This window comes from Antennarius striatus, chromosome 15 (assembly GCF_040054535.1).
Source record: "Antennarius striatus isolate MH-2024 chromosome 15, ASM4005453v1, whole genome shotgun sequence".
In the NCBI taxonomy this organism is placed as follows: Eukaryota; Metazoa; Chordata; class Actinopteri; order Lophiiformes; family Antennariidae; genus Antennarius; species Antennarius striatus.
In genome coordinates this window covers 10,552,028-10,570,665 of record NC_090790.1, presented here as the reverse complement: position 1 = coordinate 10,570,665, position 18,638 = coordinate 10,552,028, and the positions used below count along the sequence as shown (strand labels likewise).

Below are 18,638 nucleotides of genomic sequence, written 5' to 3'. Positions count from 1 at the left end.
TTTCATTCTCGGGACCAGTGAACAAATTAGAGAGAACAGAAAGTGGGGATGAACCTGAAGGAAGTATTGGCGTGTGCATAATAGCACATACATGAGTGCCTGCAGACATGAATACAAGCAAGAAATGTTTACTCAGATACGAACCTATCTGTGAATGCAAAGCTGTACGTCAACTATGACCAAATTGATTCGTTTTTAAGAAAAGAAAGGGGCACCCACACAGATGCACAACCATGCACAGTACACACAAATGTAACCTGGACCCTTCCCCACATATCAGGACCCTGGCGTCCTGCCCTACTGTTCAAAAATATCTTCTAGGAAAAGCTTCTACCTGCCCACTCACAAACAAACAAGTAGCAAAGAAAGCAAAGCTTAGTAGTTTTTATCTGTTGACTCATCTTTATGTAATATTGATTTTAGTGCATGAGTGTGTTTGTGAGATGAGATGGGGCTGCTTTGACACAGCAAACATAATGAATGCTACATTACACAAGTTTTGTGGACCTTCAATTTTTTTGATCTTTGTAAAATGAAGGAAGATTAATCATCTGTTCTTCTGTAATAGCTTCTTCTCACAAACTACACATAGCATTAAAATTAATATTACTAATTAATATTATATTATATATTATTATTATTATTATTATTATATTATTATAATATTAATATTATACAGTATTTTGTCAATCATGAGTAGATTTACAGCAACCACGATATGTAAATTGACCATGAAACAACGTTTATTATATTTTGATACAATAATTTACACTATTCTGAGTTAATTGTAATGTACAAAACATATAGTGTGTGATTGTGCCATTTGCAGGAGATGATCTTTGATATCACTCCATAATACGTTTGGGAACATATGTTATTAGCATTTTATTGACCAACTGCCTCTGAAATTGATGTTTCTGTTTCTGTGTGCAGTCGAGACGTCCTTCAGGAGGTTCTAGATACTGACCTGAGCAACGAAGCTTTCCCATATGCCACACACAAAGTTGTCAACGTGTCAGGACATCAAGTGAGATTGCGAATATAGTACACACATTTTGACATCAATCTCTTCCCTGCTAATTTACATAAATAGCAATTGAATTAAAACATTACACGCAAATCATATGATCCCCTTTACATCTCTCATCCAGGTACGAGCTATGCGTCTGTCATTTGTTGGAGAGCTTGGCTGGGAGCTGCACATTCCAAAAGACTCTTGCCTCCCGGTGTACCACGCTGTCATGGCTGCTGGTGCAAAGCATGGCATCATCAACTCAGGCTACAGGGCCATGGACTCACTCAGCATAGAGAAAGGTAACTTTTAGCAAGGGGTAATAAAAAGTCAGCCCCAACAGAATAAGTACATGTAGAGAATGAGCTACAAATCAGCCTTCAATAAACAGTCTTCCACCTTTCTTTCAACAGTCATCACAGTTGTTGCCTCAATTCTTTTTACATCTCTTTATCAGGGCACAAGCACTGGCACTCTGACCTTCGTCTAGATGACACACCCCTGGAAGCGGGGCTAGCCTTCACCTGCAAACTCAGGAGCTCGATCCCATTCCTTGGCCGTGATAGCCTGGAGAAACAAAAGGAGGAGGGGCTGAGGAAGCAAATTGTCTGCTTCACCATTGATGAGTCAGTAAAAAGCCTGAGCTTCTTGGTTTTAAAATGGTTCAATTTCATTTAGCACAACAGGAAATGCTAAAAATGTGTAAGAGTATTTTGTTCCATTTTAATTTTCAGATATTTCTTTTGACTGTTAAGGTTGGTCTCTTTCACCATAGCATATAACCAAAAAACAAATTGTAAACACCAAACTCATAGAACTCAGGCGGCTCCACGCACCATCAGTACCTAATACCAACCAAGAGCCGCGTTAATATCAGAGGGGCTTTAAATAAGTTAGTCCTATGGGAAACAGGACTAACTAGCAGTAGCGAGCTGACACTCTGCGGAGGTTTTCTCTGTGAAGAGCCCTAGAAGTGAAGGAAGGTTGTGTGGGCTCTCACACAAGTGACCACAGGTCACCTGCTTTTCAAGTGTTAATAGAGATGTCTTCAGTAATGGGTTTTGGAAAGTGAATAGAGTGAAAAGGAACAGGAGGCAACTCTAGGCTCAGCAAAGGAGGAAAGTCATACACTGATGAATTTGTTAATGTCTTGTCTCTTTGTTCAGTTATAATGTTTCTCTCTCTCACTTTCTCGCTTACCCACCAGGAAAGTCCCCATGTTTGGTCTTGAGGCTATTTTCTGTAATGGGATTCCCATTGGTTCTCTGCGGCTTTCTGAATATGGCTTCTATATCAACAAAACCATTGGTTATGGATATGTGCGGAACCCCGATGGAGGCGTGGTAAATAGCTAAAACACACTTGTGCATACACTGCACCCTGTATCAATTGTTTCGTAATCAGTCTAGTCTCTGAGCTGTCATAATTTTTCCCTTTTTATCCCATGTTCTACCTCATGTTTCTTTGTCTTATATTTTCCCAGCCTTATAGTAATAACCCTTCTTGTTTACAATGTTTTCAGTTAGACGTTGAGAAAACATATTGATACTTCAAATCTTTCGTGAAAAGAAAACCTGCAAGTAGGAGAAATGACCTCACAAATGTTAATCTGTAATATATAATAATTTTCTGAGGACTCAATGAATGACAGATTGGGTTCATGCTTATATATCTTATGTTTATGTTTTCAAAAAATTTACCTTAAATAATACAGGTCCTTTCCTACTCCAAGGTCTTGTAAAAAAATCAACAAAACTAATTATTGGACATCTAATTTTCACTTTTCACTCTCATCCCCACGGCCTCCTCTTGTCTAAAAAATGTAACACCCATCTTTTTTTTGTCATTTTCTTATTTTCACCCAATCCCTTTCTTCCTGTTTGTTTCAGGTGACTAATGACTTCATAAAGAACAGTGAGTTTACCCTGGAGAGGCTGGGAGTGACCTACAAGGCCAAAGCTCACCTCAAATCTCCATTTGACCCTGAGAATAAACGTATCAAAGGAATCTATACTTGAGAAGGACACATATGATGTATGTTTGGCTTGTTATCTATGTGATTGATTACAAGCTGACTAGACCATGAGAGTATTTTGAAGGCTTGTTGGGGAAAAGCAGGATGAATTCTTGAATGTAGTTGGTAGTGTACAAATAGGAATCAGTGAGTCAGGTCAAACTGATATGTACGTTGATAAAATCATTTTTAATTGCCAAGTTTTTAATACGTATTGTGTGACAGAATAAATCATGCAAAGGCTCAGGACAATTTTGTATAAGTGTGTGTAAATTACACTGTAAACCCTTAAATGTGACAAAATGAAAGCAACCCAAATATCAACATGAATTTCTGTCTTTTTTCCGTCAGACTGTGATCCCGCTTAAGTCATCAACCAAATAACACGGAGCAAGATAATATTATTTCATGTCTTAATGATGATAACACACAAAAACTTAAGTAGTACAGTATCTCAGCAGGGGCCTCATGGTTTGGTGACCTCTCCTCTGGCTGAAGCATCTCATAATGCCCCCTCCTCCTGCCTTTGCTCAAACTAGGTGTCTGTGGGATCATCTTGCGGGGAGACTTCCTCCCTCACAGGGATAGCGAGGTTTGTCAAGGGTGGAGGTAACCACTGGTATGGACTGTTTGTCCCACTCTCCCTGGAGAAACAGACATATGGTGTTGGTGATGGAACATTTGGTAAAGCTGGTAAAGTCCTTGATGTTGAGAGAGCAGCAAGTCCCTGTGCAGTTTCACAATACACTATATCAAATGATAAATACGCTCAACTGTTTTAGGTTCTTACTTATTGTTGAGTATTATATAGACTCAACGTCAATAAAGAAGAAGAGACTGTTGCCTTTCCATTTTACAAGACCTATCTTGGAATCATATATGTATCAGTGTGTTTGTGCGAAATTATTATCTTCTCAGCGTGTTGCCAGTTGATCTAACAATTATTTCCTGCTTGCGAGGTTTTTGCTAATTACCTGAAACTCAATCTGTTTGGTTTTGTGTTTTTTGATGTGTTTTGCTCTTGCACAATTGACCGTCACCTTTCTCTGACAAAAAAAATTACCAAGACTTCAATATTCCTTTCGTCTGTCAGTGACAGATTTGCTCTGATCAAAACCTGAGCATGTGTTTTAGTTTTTGCAAGTTAACAAGCTGTCCCTAAAGCTGGTCTATGTACATCTCTTGTCTGAACTGGTTTAATTGTTGGTTAAACTTGCATGCATGAGTCAGAACTTACTGGAAAGAGAGTCACACTTGACTGGTTGCAGTGCATGGAGATGGGAGCTGTGCTGTAAAGAGAGTTCAGCACTTCTCCAGTGAAAGAGTCCCACTGTATTTGAGAAAACTGCTCTGTCACACTAACTTCACTGCAGACACACTGGTCATTTCCATGGAACCTGGATGGTAAGGAGGGTAAGGACAAAAGGAAAGTCAGTTGGGGGCGGGGGGTAGTTTAAAAGACTTAGAATTAACAACAGGAGAAGACGGTTTCACTTTCAGAGACAAATCTGGTTTTTCAGATTAAAAGAGGTCATTAATCTGGCTCCCTGGAGCAGCAAAGGATGGAGCCAGCACTGAAACAAAAAGATGCTTAGTCATACAGTAGATGAAGAGAGAGGTGCACAATGAAAAAGAGAATGAAGTATGCACATAACAAAATAAAAAAATGATTGAGAGCGAAACAGATGGTTTGCATGTGTTCTACCTGTTAATGAAGCTGAAGAATTTCTGCAGGTATCCCTTGTCAACATGGGTCTTGCAGAGCTCCAGTTTAGTTCGAGGGTAATAGTGGATGTAGTTAACACACATTTCCTCCATGATCCCAAACCCTCCCTGAACAGACATAGGAATATGGATGAGATGGGGCAGACCGTGTAGTAGAATGAAGGAATTATGGTGAGTTTGAAGACAAAAGATGAAGAGGGATTGGAGGAAGCAGAACTTGTGCTGTTCATGGCATTGCTCAACGTTAAGCAATATAACAAATGCATTGAGAGGCTGATGCTCACCACAGTAGGCTTGTTCCTATCTTCTGTGTTGTAAGTGCATTTTGTTATGAGGACATCACCCTGCAGGATCAATCATGAACACACCATCAGCTCTTTTTTTTTCTTCCAAGTTTAGAAACAGAGGACAAAAGATGATTCAAGGTTATGACAGAAAAGCAGATGTTCAAAGCAGACTTATATTTCATATAAGCACCTCATACATTAGAGAATATAATACCCTTTTTCAAAACAACTTTATACTTACAGGCAAAACATTTACCATTTCCCTCAGAACCCGGATTGTCTATACGCCAGAAGAGAAAACATACAGAATGTTCAACACTGTTCTCCAGAATTCTGTAAGATGTACAGGTAGTCCTCAATACACAAACACAATTGGTTCAGAGAGGCTGTTCATAAGTTGAATTGTTTGTAAGTTGTTACTTACTAAATTTCAACTTATAGTCGCCATTTAAGGTCATTTAAATGCCTACGATTCTAAATATGAAAGTACTATTCCTTAAGACTCACCAAAATCAATACCAGGACATAAAAACAAAACCTAAACTAAATCAGACATTTGTTCCCACATCATTTAGTTACAATTATGATGTGGGAATAATCATTGTAACTAACGATTACAATGACAATATATTAATTAAGAATAATAATAATGAATCCTTTGTAAATCCCTATAGCGTGTAGCATGTAGTTTACCTTTAGAACAAAGGAAGAAGGGAGTGAGAAATAATTGTCGGTCAGAAGCAGAGTTGTCATCAGAGGGATCATCACCACTACCACTACCTACACTACCCTTTACCCGTTATCATCCATGACAAACGGTAAAGTATCCTAGGTATGAAGCTGGACGCTCTGAAATGCTCAGAGATAACAAGAAACGATAAGAAGAGGGGGTGACAAGAGTTGGTGATGCACAAACATCGCAATGCTGCTCCGGTAGGGGTTATGGTAGAAAGGCCAACTGCAGGAGAAGAGTTGATAATGGTGGCGTGAGTTAGTTTGTATCTCTGAATGTTCGTAACCTGAGAACTACCTGCACTTGTTCTGATATATTTGGTGAAATGAATCCAGTCCATTTTATCCAAACATCTCCAAAAAAATTAAGTTAATAAATGAATATAAAAACAGATTTCCTTGTCCAGATAAAACAATGGTTCCTTTTGATGTTTTCCTTGAATGCAGCTTTCCACATTATTAGGTGTGTGTGTGTGTGTGTGTGTGTGTGTGTGTGTGTGTGTGTGTGTGTGTGTGTGTGTGTGTGTGTGTGTGTGTGTGTGTGTGTGTGTGTGTGTGTGTGTGTGTGTGTGTGTGTGAATCAGTTAGCTTTGCTGAGAATGGTTTAATGAAGTCCTCATTCGCGTAATGAAGCTGCACAGTTTGAAACAATGCTGCCAATCAGACATATTAGTGTGACATCAACAATGGCTGGAGAATTAGTCGAAGCTGCTAGCAGATGTTTTGTGTTTCAGTGTGTGTGTTTGTGTACCTGTAACAAAGCGACAACAATGCTCTCTCAACATTGTTAATGTCAGTTTTAATTCTTTATTGTATGAGGTCTAAATGACTCTTATAATTGTGTCTATCACTATTGTTTATTCTTAAGTATCTCAAATTTCTGCCAGGGGAACATTTCCTAATAGTCACTCAGATAATTAATAATAATTAAATTGCATTGTTACATATGCTACATATGTTTTTATTAAAATCATAGGTCATGTGCAAGCCTTATATGAAAAGTATAAATTAACGCAAATGTGTGCCAGAGACACAATGAATAAGCACATTATCGTTTGTTTCCCACGCCATTTGCACTGCAACGTTTTTTCAAGGGATCCCTATGCAAATGAATACATAAAAATGATAGTGAACGCTGAAATAGTAATGCCAAGGCAGTAGTTGATGGTGAAACTTTTCAATATCACCAAAGAATGACATCTTTGTAGAAATTCAGCAAATCTAGATGGATACATAAAACCCAACAGAGCGTGACAAACAGTTCGATGCTTGTTTTGTTCTGGCCATTGTATATCATCAATAAGACTGGTGGGGTGGTGTCTTTCAGAGAAGTTGATTTTTGTCTATTCACATGACAGTGATAGGATGGCATTCTCAAAAGATTAGATTCTGAAAGCCTGTTTTCAAAAGTTGTATTGTGTATTTTCAGGCTCTAAAAAGGCTGTCTTTGTGCAAACAAATGTTGATCAAATTTTATTTTTCTCAGTTTTTTTGTTGAGATAGTTTTCATGTCGATAGTTTCTTTCAATTGAACTCTTCATTCCTTTTTTCACAACCTTCGTCCATTTCTCTGACTTTGAGTGGCGTTTCACAAAAACATGTTGAAAGGGTTTGAGTGGATCTGATCATTAAAGGCAACTTACAGTAATTATTTTATTTTCTTAGGCTTTGTGAGATAGAATTTATCTCCCCGTTTCTCTCTATTATGTATAAGCCTGATGGACTTTGATTCAACTTGGTAGAAGTTGGGCTCATAGCAAGGACTTTCCAAGACACTTTTTGAAAAGAATGTTTTTCCCCAGCGGGGCAGAGCTCATTTTGATGTTCTTTCCCACATCCAGTGTGATATGAGATAAAATGCACAAAGGTGGATTTCTGTATTGAACTTCTCTGGGTACCCTTAAGCCCACTGCTTCTCACCTGGTAGTGTGTACTGAAATGCTTGTCCTCCTGTACCATTTCCAGCTCTTTACTTCCCCTCACCAAAACTGTCCTCACCCCACGTCCCGCCAAGTGTGTGTGCAGCTGGGATGCAAAAATATAGATTCCTCCTGGAGGCAAAGCCTAGACTGACAAAAGGGCAGATAGACAGCTTGTGCTTTTCAGACCAAAACTTAAATGAATGAAATATGAAATACAGCACCAATCCAAACTTTGTCCCAGCTTTTGACTGGTTTGTGACAATCTTAAAATATTTGTCCAATATTCCTGACATATTAACCATAAATAATAACAATAATGATGCTGCTGGTTTTTTTGTGTTCACACCGTCTGAGTACACTTGGAGGTGCAATATCCACTGAGGTAGAAGGTGTGTTGTTTGGGTGGTATGGCCATAACAGGAGTGTAGACGAGGCCGAGCTCCATAATTCCTGCATCGTACCGCCTCAGACTGGGGGTGTAATGCAGCCGTATCCCTGATGTGTCACGACGGCCTGTATGAAGAAATGTTAGAATATGTTATGCACAATCAAAGTCATACATGACACCAGAATGCCAGCCTGAGTTATATTGCACTGAACCAGCCTAACATACAAATGAGGTAAAAATGTACAGTATTTACCGTGCATGTTATTTATCTTCAAAATAAGTTGAATTTGTGATGTTAATATATTGTGATGTCAAGTCAGGAGAGTGACTAAAGTCTCACAGAAACACAAGTGTTTTGTCCAGTCCTGGTAAATACACATGCTGCAGCATTTTTAACTTCTAGGGTTTATTTTGAATTGAAAGAAAAAGCTGCATTGTAATCATTTGGCTGAACTAGTGAAAAGATGGAGAAAAAAATGTCAGCAGCTTAGTAATATGTCTGACTTGTTCTGGTGAATTCAAGGAACTTTAGAGGGAAAATTTGTACAATTAATCATAATTGAAAACAACTAAGCTAAAAAAAAAAAAATAGAGTTATATGTTGAGAATTAGAAAATGTATGCATGTAGTGAATCATAGAGGTGAGATCAAAAGTTATATCTGAAAACTGACAGATAAACCTGGCTCTCATCATGGAGGGCTTGAGTGTGTGTGTGCGTGTGTGTGTGTGCATGTGTGTGTGTATGTTTACATATGAACTTCATGTACCAGATATAAGGAGAGGGTTGTGGTAATGGACCTCCAGACGAATGAACCTCGAGGAACCTGGTCCACCTAGAGGCAAGCCTGCATCAGGAGGATAGTAAAACGCCTGGAGGTAAACACACACACACACACACACACACACACACACACACACACACACACACACACACACACACACACACACACACACACACACACACACACACACACACACACACACAAACACATATTTAAACAAAGACACTTCTTTAGATTCAGAAGTGTTTTTTGAAAAGGATCAAACGATAGAATCACACTATGACCTTTCTAAAAGCATCCTTTTCTATGGTGTTTGATAATGACATCCATTGTTAGAGGATGTCAAAGAGAAGTAGCCCACACACACAAACCCCTGGGGCAAAGGTTTCCTCAAGTGTTGAAAGATATGGAATCACTTGAGTCTTGATAGGTGTTTCTAAAAATTTCCAGATGAGAACATGTCATTTCACTCACAGCAGGACGTCTTAACCTGCAATTATGAACCCACCTGAAGGCAGCTTCACGTCTGCCTTCAGATACCATCACTTATCAAAGTAGTCCCTGCATGTATGTCTGCTTGCAAACTCCAAACCACCCACATCATTTAAAATGACAACAGTACATTGAACTGAACAAGATGTTCTAAACTGATGTTATTCTATATTATGGAAGGACTTCAACTCATCATCAGTGTCTTCATTCCAGAAGACACGTCTACTAATCCCACATGTCAGTAATGGAAGAAATAGCTGCATAACAGGAAAATGAACAGGGATGTTCTCTCCCCATCACACATCTGCTTTTCTGATGTTGTCCTCTCCAGTCCTACTTTGACGGTGTCAAGCATTACTGTTATTCTCCGATTTGAAACTTTCCACACTATGTTTCCCTCTTTCTCATTTTGTGATTCTTGTTGTGCGAGACTACATTTCCCTTCCGTGGTACAGGGGAGAATGGAACAGCACCGTGAGAGGTGATGAAAGAGGCCTGAATATTTCCCACCTAATCTTGTCTTCACCGCTCACAGCTCAGAGAAGGCATCCTGCTTGTTTTTGTTTGGCTTGCAGATAATCCAATCAGAGAGGGGCCAGGCTTGCTGCGATGCAGCAGAAAGCCAAGCAGAGAAATATGGTGACAGGCTCTCCATTCTGTCCTCTTTGCTTTATGTGTTGAACAGGCAACTTGCTCTCTCACTTGGTCAGTCCACTTGTTGGTAGCCATGGTACATTAGTGCAATTTAGTGGCCAACAGGGTGATGTTGGAAATGTATGTTTCTTCTGCATAGAATACTTAAGGAGAAGATTACTGCAAGAAGGTAACCTTTTTTTTTAATGATGACAGGTTTGTAGCCAAGATTCAATACGATTGTAAGATTCAATAAAACCTCTTGGATGCATCTGATTCTGTGCCTTCAGTTATATATAAATGTGTGGTTTTCATGTTTGTGTTGAGCAGATTTGTGAATGTTTGCATGTGACTATGCTTCCCACACACAGACGCTCTCCAAGCTTAAGATAGATTTGTGCTGCATGTAGGATCACATTTGCAAGGTTTTCAGCTCACAGTTTTAGACTTTGTGATCACTGGTATAGCAGATCTTATTCCAACTCCTTTTTTTAATTAGACACCTTTTATGCGTCTTGAAATTTGTGCTTGTTTATTGTACAAATTTGCTGTTATTTTATTTATTGTATTAGTGGAATGATCCTCATGAGGATGAAAGTGAGAAGATCTGGGTGGGTGTTTTTTTCCCATCATACCTCTGCTCCCATCGCCCAAGCAGCTAGGACATGGCGGCAGAAGTTGAGCTTGTTCGGCTTCATCTTGTCGTCACAGGAGCCGCTGTAGTCCGGGACGTTGAGGATTTCCGGAGAACATTCGAAGACTTCGATGTGGTGTACAATGGCCTCATTACCTGGAGTTATTGCTGGCTCATACTGACAGACACAAACGGACATGGAAATAGAAATGGGATAAAGTTCAGAGTTCAGCATTAGCATCAGTTGACGCTGTCAGGTAGAAACCTAACTCCAAAACATTGGTTCCTACTTATACCTGAGCACCACTTATCCCCAGAAGACCCCATCATTAATTTAATTTTTTTTTAAAAATATCAGGCAGGTTGTGATAGAGTTTTCTAACAGGTAGCCTACAGTCTACATTGATGTCACTAACTTTCACCTGAAATGAATTGTCTGCAGTCTCGATGTTTGTGAATGTCCCCATGCACATAAATGCATTGTGCGTTTGTTTCCTGCTCAGAAGTTCACAGAGATATGGATAAAAGAAGGATGAAACGCTGCAGATGACACACTGACAGGAAAGCTGAAAAGACCACATTGAAGTCTGACATCAGAGCAAATTGTTCACTCAGGCTGATATTTACTGAGTTATTTTGACATGACGTGTAAAATCTTAATCTATGGGGTGTTAATGTTACATTTTACACAGTGTTCGCATTGGGCTCAATCCTCTTGTCATGTTGGTGTGATCGTCCCTCAACCACGGTCCTGAACCTAATTAGGACATTTTCCGCATTGTGGCCAGCACCGAAAATGAAATGTTTCATGTCTTTTTTAAGATGTCTGTGAAGGTTCCAAGTGATCCAGATCATGGTTATCTAAAGCTGTTTAATCAATTCACCTTTTAAGTTTATATTAAATATGAATGTTCAGCTGTCTGGAATTTACTTTCATACAGCCAACCATTAACCTAAAAAAGAATTAGGCTTGCTGATCGCTTTATAAAATTTTTTTTTTTGACAAATCATACCCTATTTAAATCAATAAGGAAAAATGTATTGATGGCATTTATTTGTTGCGCTGTTGAATTGTTGAAATTAATATTACTTCTCTCTAACCATGGCAGAGAGTAATAAGTAATAAGTAATGGCAATGCAGCTCTTGTTTTGTGTGGTCAAGCAGGGAAAGAAGGAACAGTACCTGCTTGTGAACGATCATCTTTAACACCCACTTTGTTGTGTGTAAATAAACTCTACGTTTTGTGTTTTTGATTTTTAATCATTTATACCATAATAATGTGGTTCTTGGGCATGTTTTCAGGAAGCTTCTGTATGAAGCACCAGTAAGTGGTCTCTTGATTTGGTATGATGACATTTGGCGCCAAGACATCCAGTGTCAGCACATCAGGAGGCAGCGTTGGTGAGGGTGTGTTCGGGCGTAGCATCAGCACTCTCTGCAGCCCGGTGTGGACTCGGGACAGGTTGAGAAGCTCCAGCGAGAGAAGCGGTTGATCCAAGAAGCCGTAGATGATGTGCACAGTTCCCTCCTGGTGCACCAAAAGAAAAAAGGGACAAAAAAAGCATAAAGAACTTTTCATTATGTTGTCATGGTGACGGGCACTTGTTTGGTAGCTCCAGCTCGTGAAGTCTGGAGCAGTACCATGGCAACCATAATCACTGATAATGAATGCTTTTGTAATTGTATTTCCATACATGGAACTACATTCTCTCATCATTAGGCCTACTACTTTTATTGTAAGCACTAAAAACAAAATGAATCTATCACAAGACTGTAGACACACACACCCTCCTACACACATGAGCAGAGTGCTAGTACACTGTCATATGTTACCATGTTGAGTCTGCTCCTTCTCGCCATCTGTAAACTGTCAATTTCTGCCAGTTTTTAAAGACGGATATAATTTGCCCGATGCAGCATAAAGTAATATGTGTGAATGCACCTATATCGATTCTCATGTAACAATAAATGTCAAGCATCAGCTCAGAGAGGAAAATCCTGCTGCAGGTCAAACATTATTTGCTTAGTGATTCTCATATACTGTACTGTAGCGTCCTTTTAAGTTGTTGACCAGGGCTGGTTCTTGACAGCGAAAACATTCTGGCACATTGACTGAAAATACAACTCTTTTTATGTCAATTAAAGGCCAACAAAGATTTATTTATTTAAGAATAGAGAGATATTGTTAACATAATTATCTATGGAGTTGTTGTTACCAACCTAACTGTGAAAGAAAAGAAACGTGTGCATAATTTAGCAAGGGTTGAAGCAGATTAAATGACTAAGCACAACAGCTATATGTCACTCTGAACCTAAATTAGTGTTAAATTGCTCAACTAATACAAACTAGTTCTTAACTAAACTGAACATCACTTCACTATGATTTAATTTATTTTTTAAATATTGTTGCAGACACATGGCTAATGAAGGACGACATCTGCATCCTTTCACAAACTTCATGACGCGTCATATTTTTAATATATATTCATCATATACAAATAACCAAACATACCAGGAGTCCCAGTCATGATGCTACATTACTTATGCAACCTCCAGTGTTCCAACCACACAAACCTAGAAATCCACTGGCCACACTTAAATGAACAATTCTGACCAATCGGTGTGACTGACCCGTTACACAATGAGCTGGTTAGTGCACGCCCGAAGTTCGAAGGCAAACACAAGCCAGTTTTTTTATTTCTATTTGCTGATGCGTGGGTATGTTTGTTTTGTCTGCCAAGATGGCAGCTGTGCATTTCTAACACACCCAATTTTTATTTGAGCACATCACTGTTTCTATTTAGAGTAGAGATATAATATTAGTATTGTTGGAAAGGGCTACTATTTGTATATTGATTGACTCATGTTGTAAAATAATTTAGAACAAATTCCCGCTACAGCGGACACAGCGGCAGAAAATGAAAATGGATAGTCTTTGAAAATGGAATGCATTGGAATATTATACATTATGAGCAAACAATAATTTGACAATGTAAAGAGATGTCCAATTATCTGTTTATGCTAGAAAATATGGGGTCAGAACTGGAGTTAGAGGTAAAAGGAAAATATATGAAAATATCTTATTTTAGGGACAAATGATACTGTAAGTTATTTTTCTGTCACAAACACACACACACACACACACACACACACACAGTGTAGAACAGACTGTTCACACCTCGATGACGTAGTCTCTGGGATCACAGGTACTGAATTGTCTTCTGAAGAGAAGAGAGTATCCATCAGGCTTCTGTTTGGCTTCGATCAACTCGTAATCTTGTTGGCTGTCCAGTGAAACATGGCCTTTGTCGTCGCTCCAGGCATCCTGTCGTAAACGACAGTCAGTAAAAAAAAAATTAGAGCACATGTAGGATTCGTCACGTTTTCTCATGAGTGGAAGTTGATTAATCTTTTTTAATTGTGTGTTTAATTAATTTAAGGCAAAGCTCCTTCCTGTTTTAACAAAGCTATGGTTTGGCATTGTCAAGTGGATTTCACACAATCTTTTCATTCATTCATTGAACTCATTGGCTGTGTGCCCAATTAAAATTTATACTTGAATTTTGTTCTAATATTTTTAAAGAGTGAGAGTTTGTTAAGACGCACAAGAAGGTTTTGTGTGTAAATGTCACATGTCATATAAATATCAAAAACAAGAAAAAATTAATGCATTCATTTGTGAATAATTGTGATTTAATTTTTAAAAATGGTCTCTTTTTCTAGCCCAGCATGTAGAGTGAAACTCTTCCTCTCTGCCAGGAGGCTTTGGAACAACTCAGGCTTTCCACTTCTGTAATGTTTCTCACATTCTCATCTGGCAGAATAGCACCAAAGATCTCTATTTATTTCTGTCTCCCTCTGTGTCCCTCTTATGTAACTGTTCTTCACAAATCACAAGGAGTCTGAATCCAACAATTCTGAAAATACATACAGTATAGACAAATATAAAATGTGGCCAGTAGGCCGATACAGTCTGCCTTATTTGTCTTTGGACAGAACTTGAACTCTGCAGATGATTGTGAGGCAGCGTTGTATTTGTCGTTTACGTTTTGGTTCTATTTAAAGTTAAATTGAAATTAGAGAGGGTTTCTGTTTCAGTTTTCTGAGAAGATGGAATGTCCATTTGGTTACTCTAAACATTCCCACATAATTTTATTGGATCTTTTAGCAAACAATCCAGTGTTGTTACTCTGTAGAAAGGTTAACATGTGCACAGGGCTCTCCTGAAATGTAGTTAGTATTGTTATATAATCTTCAATTGATTAAATGGCATCTGCTATGACTAACTGGCACCTGCCAAGTACCAGCTGGTAGTTCTTAGGTTTCATACATAATAATTTTACATAGTAAATAGTACTGCATGCCAAAAAAGAATCGTAGATGTCATCCGTGACAGATGATGTTTGAGACTGTCTGTTAAATAATATTAAAAAGGTTAAGCTAATGTCTTCCAGGACTGTGAAAAAAGTTATTTCTAACAAAATTATCCAACAAATTTAATACGGTACATGAAGATCTTGTTGAAGTTGTCAGGTTCAGTGTTAATGTAGGTTTCAACTTAAAAGAAATTAGCAGGCAGCTGGTTGAGTAACACTAGCTGCAGCTGCTGCAGAGGGATTCGACTTTCAGGGTATAAAACCTGTTTTCATATGGATATGGTTCATTGGATCTTTAGGGTGGATATTGCAGCTGTGTTGAATTTTTGAACTGGACATAGTTTTTATGTGATCACTCAATGTTGTGTATTCTATTTGTTGTTTATTATAGCTGCCAAGTGATGCCTTCAATAAATCTGCTGCCACTCACCAAACTGAAGCAAAAGAGAGAGAGCTAAAGAGAAACAGAGAAAGGGACAGAAAGACAGGGGTGGGGGTGGGGGGAGGTCAGGAGCAGTGACCAAGGCAACTGAGGTAAGAGAGACAGAAGGGAAGACAGGAGGAATGGGGCTAAACAGACAGATAGCAGGGAGGAGGTCATGGGTTTTCTCCAAATCTCCACTCTAGTATGCGAGCGATGAAACAATGAGAGGCAAAACTAGCATAGAAATACTACATTTATGTAAGTTACATCTAAAAAGAATTGAAATAATTACAATACACAGAAGCACAAAGTACTATGTGTATATAATCTGAAAAATGGCTGATAGACATAATACATCTGCCTGCTATAAATCATCAGGAAGAAGAGTACAGCCTCTGGTGTCCTGCTGGTGCCCTCTGGCTTCAGAAATTCCTGGCAGAGGATTCTTTTTGTGTTTTATCTCTGCTGAGTTAGTCAACAAAATTTTACAAATCAGAGTAGACAGCTATATTCTACTATGATAACACACTCATGGATATTAGCCAGCGGTAGATAGACATTACCATAGTAACAGACAGACAGAAAGACAGACAGACAGACAGACAGACAATTGAAAATTTATTCCAAATTTTCAATCAGAGTAACTGTAGTCAGTCGCTAGCTCCATCCTCACAGTTTTAGCTATTATTATTCTGATTATTATTATTATTATTATTATTATTATTATTATTATTATTAGTTGTAGTAGTATTATTATTAGTAGTAATAGTAGTAGTAGTATACAATTTCATTAATTGTAATTATTGAGATTAAATACTGATACAGTACATGTAATCAATAGAACGTTCACTTGAAATTCTAGGAATTGACGAGCGGTAATTTGCTGTCATCAGTTATTCTAATTGTAGATAAGAAAATAGACTAAATTCATATAAAAAAGATGTTGTCCATTGAAAAACAAACAAAAAAGTCATAAAAAATTGTTTTATTTAATTTTAACCTGACCCTGTGTTTCTCTCTGTGCTTAAATCAGTAGGTGATCTGGGTGAAAGCATGTCGCACAACTTGTAATAAATTTAAAATCCTCCATTCCTAATCATCCACCTGTTGATCAAATGTCAGAATTACTTGCAGCTTCTATGATAATAATGAAAAACATATAATATTTTCTGACTAAAAAAGTTTTTCAAAAGAAGGATTGATATAAATTACCATGAATTTCCAATGAAAAGCAACATGAATGGGATTTTTAAATAATTTTTCAAAAACATGCAAGAGGAAATTTCAGCAAAATAAACCTTCGTGTGGGATTTGTGTGACAAAATTAAGCATTTTGCACATTTTAATCAGGTAGAATTCAATTTTGAAATGATAATATTTCCACACGACTCACAGATGATTACACATTGTGAAGCTGTGATTGCAAAGAAATTCAAAATTACTAATCTCACACCCCAGATGAGACAGACACTATGCCACCCCTTAAGAGCCTGAACCTTCATGTACCAGTAATTCTCATGCATTTTAAAATCTGAGGTATGAACTTTACATTTCCTGTTTGATAATCTCGTCGATGTTTTGTGTCAGTCCGACAACTCCCCATATTCTTTAAATTTTTGATTTATTGAAACATTTTACAGTCAAAACACGTTTCATTGCTTCCTACCCCAAAGTAGCTTTTAGTTCCTGTGTTCCAGAGCACCACCAGGTCAGCGTTGGTCAGCTCCCCACGGTCAGACATGCCCAGGAACACACCATGTTTGAGGTCTGCAACCTTCAGCTCCATGTAAACCTCCTGGTTGGCGTAGCTGATGTTCCAGGCCAGCTGCAGCTCCCCCAGAGGGTCAAGGGGAACGCGGAAGGGCATGGGAAGAGGTGGGAGACGGTAGGACAGGTTTGATTTTAGGCTGGTGACTTCAACAGCTTTGTTTGGTGCTTGATATGAAGCCACCAAAATGACCATGAGCGCAGCCAGGGCGGTGAAGTACATGATGGTGATGTCCTGAAGGCGAAGGTTCTTATTGTAGATTCTCATTGCCGCAATGATGGAACTATCAGCAGCGGGTCATGGATGGATTTTTTTTTAAATTCTCTGCCGGTTTTCCTCAGAATCTCAAGACAGAGTTGATCTTGAGTTCAGTCTAGAAGGTTTGTTCAGTTTTACAACAGTGCTGTAGAGGTTTGTATGTCCACACGGAAACTATTTCTGCCTCCTTTTGCCTTGTCAGCCCTGCTTTACTTTCTGGCCACAGTAGACTCTGTGTGTCCCACGCAGTGGTTAGGAGAGGTTGGTTATTCTTCTCTTCCCATGTTTTCTATCGTCTCAGGTTCTTCTTTTCTAAAACGTTTGACTTTCTTAACTGACTTTACGGATTTTTAGCTTTCTCTGTTTCCCAGTCCTTCTGGGTCCTGTCTCTTTCCTCTGAGTAAATGCTCTATCTCAAAATCCTCCCTGTTTTTTTTTGAGACACTCCTCCTTTGTGAGTTGCCTGTTTTTATACATCCTAATGGAATTACATTTGTTGGGGAAAATTGGATTGTATCCTTTAAGCCCTGGGGTCAACCATGCTTCTCCACATCTGCCAGCTTCTAATTGATTCAAATTCAACCATGGGCATTATCAGCGACAATCGACTTAGACTAGCTAGACTTTATTGCTCGCTCCATCTCTGTCCACTTCCTTTTAAAGAAAAATTATAAAATTATATATTTTTTTGGTTTGGTGAGCATGAATCATACTTTTTTCTTGTATATTTCCTAACAATAACTTTAATTTTAATGCGCACACACACACACACACACACACACACACACACACACACACACACACACACACACACACACACACACACACACACACACACACACACACAAGCAATCTCTCACCTGGCTTTCTGGATAGCACTTGGGGAAGCATAAACAAGGCGTTAATGCATTAAACCCTTTCCTGGAGCTGCTGCCTGAGGCTACAGGGGACCTAATCAAGCTGTCAGTTATGACTCGCAAATGCTAGAGGAACACATTTGGTTTGGCCTGAAAGGTTATTATAGCCTCTATAAAAAGGTGTGTATGCTTGTGCCCATATAGTCATGTCTGGCAAATTACAGCAAAACCTTTTTGTTTTTTTTTTTTTCATTTCATTTTAAATGTAACTATGACGCTTGATGTGAACATTGACTTGTATTAGAGACAGCAGAAAATCAGAAGGACTCCTG

At 38.6% G+C, this 18,638-nt stretch overlaps 2 protein-coding genes across 2 annotated transcripts in view; one reads left to right on the top strand and one right to left on the bottom strand.

The window, feature by feature from the left end:
- Positions 1-3,539, top strand: part of sardh (sarcosine dehydrogenase) — a 28,644-nt gene extending 25,105 nt beyond the window's left edge. The window contains exons 18-22 of the mRNA XM_068334619.1: positions 934-1,027; positions 1,152-1,314; positions 1,470-1,638; positions 2,220-2,355; positions 2,902-3,539. Of these exons, the coding sequence (XP_068190720.1) occupies positions 934-1,027; positions 1,152-1,314; positions 1,470-1,638; positions 2,220-2,355; positions 2,902-3,030 (691 nt within the window). The 3' untranslated portion in view covers positions 3,031-3,539. The remainder of the gene's footprint in view (positions 1-933; positions 1,028-1,151; positions 1,315-1,469; positions 1,639-2,219; positions 2,356-2,901) is intronic.
- Positions 3,540-3,542: 3 nt separating this feature from the next.
- Positions 3,543-17,487, bottom strand: dbh (dopamine beta-hydroxylase (dopamine beta-monooxygenase)). The gene is made up of 12 exons (XM_068334620.1): positions 17,090-17,487; positions 13,802-13,948; positions 11,894-12,151; positions 10,624-10,800; positions 8,849-8,951; positions 8,039-8,205; positions 7,691-7,834; positions 5,280-5,318; positions 5,036-5,095; positions 4,732-4,859; positions 4,264-4,423; positions 3,543-3,670 (listed from the first exon to the last, which is right to left on the bottom strand). The coding sequence occupies exons 1-12, from the start codon at positions 17,456-17,458 to the stop codon at positions 3,578-3,580; spliced, it is 1,845 nt and encodes a 614-aa protein (XP_068190721.1). The 5' UTR covers positions 17,459-17,487; the 3' UTR covers positions 3,543-3,577.
- Positions 17,488-18,638: the final 1,151 nt, after the last annotated feature.

What these genes read in the sequence shown, in the direction of transcription:
- dbh (XM_068334620.1), bottom strand. Translation starts at nt 17,458, where the DNA reads ATGAGAATCTACAATAAGAACCTTCGCCTTCAGGACATCACCATCATG. An exon ending in CCAGAGACTACGTCATCGAG is followed by an intron (nt 12,152 to 13,801) that starts GTGTGAACAGTC and finishes TTGGTGCACCAG; the next exon opens with GAGGGAACTGTGCACATCAT. An exon ending in ATTTCAGTACACACTACCAG is followed by an intron (nt 5,319 to 7,690) that starts GTGAGAAGCAGT and finishes TCTGGCGTATAG; the next exon opens with ACAATCCGGGTTCTGAGGGA.